Source organism: Penaeus vannamei, chromosome 15 (assembly GCF_042767895.1).
Source record: "Penaeus vannamei isolate JL-2024 chromosome 15, ASM4276789v1, whole genome shotgun sequence".
In the NCBI taxonomy this organism is placed as follows: Eukaryota; Metazoa; Arthropoda; class Malacostraca; order Decapoda; family Penaeidae; genus Penaeus; species Penaeus vannamei.
In genome coordinates, this window is record NC_091563.1 from 110,001 (window position 1) to 115,000 (window position 5,000).

The window sequence follows — 5,000 nt, forward strand, 5'->3', positions numbered from 1 at the left end:
TTTAGGGGAAAAGAGGCCTATCTATTGAGTGCCCTTGAGAAAGGGGGGGGGGATAGGGAGAGCGGGGGCCCACCTGCTTGAATCCTCTGTAGATGAGTTGGATTTCCTTCCTGGAGAACTTGGTCGTCTTGGCGAGCTTGTCCAGTTCCTCCGGGCGGTAGCGCTGCACGTGCAGGCTGAGGTCGTCCATGTCATCCTCTGGAGGAAGAAAATAAAGCCTTCAGCCTCTTCCCGTCTCACATATGCGTATGTATGTATACATGCATGTGTGTATGTTTATCTTTCCTTCATTTATATATTATATATGTATGTATATATATATATATATATATATATATATATATATATATATATATATATATATATATATACACACTCACACACACACACACACATGTGTGTATGTATGTGTGTGTGTGTATACATATATTTATGCATATATTTGTATATATATATATATATATATATATATATATATATATATATATATATGTATGTATATATATATACATATATATAAATATATATATATAAATATATATATATATATACATATATATATATATATATATATCCATATATATATATATATATGTATGTATATATATATACATATATATAAATATATATATATAAATATATATATATATATACATATATATATATATATACATATCCATATACCACACACACACACACATATATGTGTGTGTGTGTGTGTGTGTGTGTGTGTGTGTGTGTGTGTGTGCAACAGTTTAAATCTGCTGTTAGAAAGCTCTTCCAAACTGAGTTTAGAATGAAAACAGTGCTCTTCGACCGTCCCCAGGATGGCCGCAATACAATAGTAAGTAACTAGAATTTATCTTCTGAAGAATAGTATATCTATAACCCAGTTCATGTTTCTGTCCACGGCTTCTTAGCATGTAATGATATTTATTAGCGACAAAATCAGTAATTTACTAAGAGAATTTAATCGATATCACTCATTTCTGTTGGCCATGTTGGAGGTTTGTATACAATTCTGACGCCATGTAGCAAGCTTCCCCTGGAGGCAGTCTGCAAATGCTTGGTTTGGGTACGAAACCAAGCCAAGATATCTCACCAAGAAGTTCCGTCAAGAACAGGAATGAACAAGAATTTTTAAGATTTTTCAAGAAATCTTGAAATATCTTGCCGTCAAAATGCATCAATATATATATATATATATATATATATATATATATATATATATATATATATATATATATATATATATTAATTCCTTCAAAATGCCAGGTCGTGAAACACCCAGAAATCATCCAGATTACCGACTCATACATTTGATATTTGGCCACATTTATTTGACAATGAATTTGTGTTATTCTTTGGCCCGTAAATCCCGGAAGCGATTTATCACAGGCTGGGTTAAATTTGTGTCACGCTTTCCACAACCGCAATTTGGGTCTGTTAACAAATTGTGGTGCCAGGCATTTCGGCGTTTCTGACGCTAAGAGTTATTAATGGGAGGATCGGCTCCGCAGAGCTTTAGCGGGCGAGTCGCTCGGGCGGCAAGGGGCGTGGCGACGCCTCTCGCGTCTTTGCCAGAACTTCTTTCCTTCTGCCCGCTTGCCTACCTGCCCACCTGTCCACCTGACTACCTAACTACTTGCTTACCTTTCTGTCTACCCCTACTTACCTACCTTTCCAAATACATATATACATGCTTACATACATACATACATGCATTCATGATACATAAATACATACTTATACACACATACACACATCATGACATATACATAAAGATATACATACACGTGCATACATGTATATGTATATACCTATATATAAACAGTTCATACCTATATACAAGCATACGTACATAAATGCACGCACACATACACAACCACGCGCGCGCGCATACATACTAACATGAATATATTTTCACACAATACGTATTTCCAAACATACAGACGCAGACACACAGATATATGTATATTGACCAATAAATATGCAGAGGTTTATGTAAGTAAATACATACTTTATAGTCCATCAAATACAATCCTAATCTCAAACACGAGGGTAAATCCACGTGCGACACTAGCTATTAAACTAGGTATAACTAAGAGCGGTCAGACGCGAACCTGTCAGTCTAATGTATGAATTAGAAACCTGCAAAACGCCAAACTCAGCTTAGAGTAAAACTTGCAAATGTAAAACTTTGTTATTAATATCCTTAAAGACATGCTTAATACAAAACATGCAAATGAAAGCAGCAAAACAGCGAACTAAAGCATTCAAACGTAATCCTGGAAAACACTGAATACCAAACAGCCTGAAAACATAATAGTATAAAGCAGTATATAACATTCACCATAGTATAAAGCATTTTAGTATACAATGGTAAGACGCTGAATATTCGCATACATTTATTTCATGCTTATTTAACTCTGTATCAGCTCGACAGCGTGTTACGTACCATGAACCAATGGTTACTAATATTTCCTAAGAAATAAATAAAGAAAAGTGTGAATTGCCTCACATACAGTATCACAATGCAGACATTCAGCGAATTATTTCTCTGAGGTTGTGGTACTGAAATGTTGACGCAGATGCAACGAAACGTGCCAGTCCCCAAAGACAGCCTCCCCGTGCGACTGGGGCCACACAGGCGCTCTCCCAACGACGAGTCTCGCCAGAGGCCAGGTCACAGGGCCACGCTTGCGCCGGCGCCCTTGGCAAGCGCCATGGCTCTTCAGGTCTTGCCATCTGCTTAAATGTTGATTTACCGATAAGTATGTGCAAGGCATCAATGCATCTATCCATCCACCCTTCCATCCATCCATCCAACCACCCATCCATCCAACCATCTATCCATTCATCCACCTTTTCATCCATCCATCCAACCATCCATCTACTCATCTATCCATCCACCCACCCTTCCATTTATCCATCCACTCTTCCATCTATCAATCCATCCATCCATCTACCCACCCATCCATCCATCCATCCACCCTTCCATCCATCCATCCACCCTTCCATCCATCCATCCATCCTTCCATCCACCTTTCCATCCATCCATCCATCTATCCACCCATCCACCCTTCCATTTATCCATCCACCCATCCATCTATCCACCCATCCATCCACCCTTCCATCCATCCATCCACCCTTGCATTCAGCCATCCGCCCCTCCATCCATCCATCCATCTATCCACACACCCATCCATCCACCTATCTATCCATCCATCCACCCTTCCAACCATCCATCCTTCCAATAATCCATCCACTCACCCATCCATCTATCCATCCATCCATCCACCCTTCCATCCATCCATCCATCCTTCCACCCTTCCATCCATCTATCCATCCATCCATGTATTTCATCCATCCATCTATCCACCCATCCACCCTTTCATTCATCCATCCAACCATCCAACCTTCCATTCATCTATTTCATCCATTCATCCATCCACCCTTCCAACCATCCATCCATCCACCCATCCATCCATCCAACCACCCACCCTTCCATCCATCTATCCTCCTATCCATCCATCCATCCACCCTTCCATCCACCCATCCATCCATCCACCCACCCTTCCATCCACCTATCCACCCATCCATGCATCCATCCACCCTTCCATTCATCCACCCATCCATCCATCCACCCTTCCATCCACCTATCCACCCATCCATGCATCCATCCACCCTTCCATTCATCCATCCATCCATCTATCCACCCAACCATCTATCCACCCATCCATCCATCCACCCTTCCATCCATCCATCCACCCTTCCATCCACCTATCCACCCATCCATGCATCCATCCACCCTTCCATTCATCCACCCATCCATCCATCCACCCTTCCATCCACCTATCCACCCATCCATGCATCCATCCACCCTTCCATTCATCTACCCATCCATCTATCCACCCAACCATCTATCCACCCATCCATCCATCCACCCTTCCATCCATCTATCCATCCAACCATCCATCCACCCATCCATCCATCCACCCTTCCATTCATCCATCCATCCATATATACATAGACACACATAGAAGACACACCTAAACTTGGTCATTTGTAATCAAAGTGAACTTGAATTTATCTCGATAAAGGAGGGGGAGGATCATCTTTGAGGATTAGGGAATGGGACCATAACTGGTAGACATATATCTGTTTTTATTTATGATTATGTAGCTACATACAACTTGGACCTTTATCAAACCTGCTTCTAGTGAGAAGTCTTTCCTCGACTTGTTTTGGGAAATGGAATAATAGGCGTGGAATTATGGAGATCCCATGACCCTGTATCTTGTACTCCCGAAGAGGTCGGGGACTAATGTTAGATGAGCACTCGGCTGCCAAACTAAAAACAATGAAAATTTAAACGCATGGATTCTTAAAGTACTAGAAATTAATATCCAAGGCACAAAATATATTATAAATGAAGGATTTTACCAGAGCGCTAGAAGGGGGAAGCCTAAGTGAATTGGTCTTGGCCGTAATTACCTCACAATTATAATTGTTGATCATTGTAGGAACGGCAAGACATATACAAGCACACATACATACATACATATATATACCTACATAAAGTAGGGAGGACTCCAATATAGTTTGTGTTTTCATATTACCAATATTTTATAAGGAAGAAAATCGAAAATATACCAAGAAAGTAAACCCATGAAAAAACAATCGCTTTCGCAGTTCCTGCGTCAGTAAGAGGCCATTTTAAAAGAAAAGATGAACTTTGACCTTTTGAGCCTGTGTGGCAGAACTCTAGATAATAAGGAAAAATACAACTATAATGAAATGCCACTGAGAAAGTAAGAAATGGGTGAGCACAAATGGCATTCTCGTACATGCTTTTGCATACCGAGGGTACAGTGAGGTACATAATCTCAAAGAGGTTTTGAGCTTATGAGAACATCAACGCCCCACTCGACTGGCATAAAACATCCTAACATGTTTGGTGTGCAAACGGTCAAACATGTTGCGCATGAGCGCACATA

General features: G+C 40.3%; 1 protein-coding gene across 5 annotated transcripts in view; it reads right to left on the reverse strand.

Moving 5' to 3' along the window:
• LOC113828558 (Kv channel-interacting protein 4-like) overlaps positions 1-5,000 on the reverse strand; it is a 95,208-nt gene that overhangs the window by 21,387 nt on the left and 68,821 nt on the right. For all 5 annotated transcript variants that reach the window (XM_070130256.1, XM_070130258.1, XM_070130257.1 and 2 more), the window contains exon 2: positions 74-198. In XM_070130256.1, the coding sequence (XP_069986357.1) occupies positions 74-198 (125 nt within the window). The remainder of the gene's footprint in view (positions 1-73; positions 199-5,000) is intronic.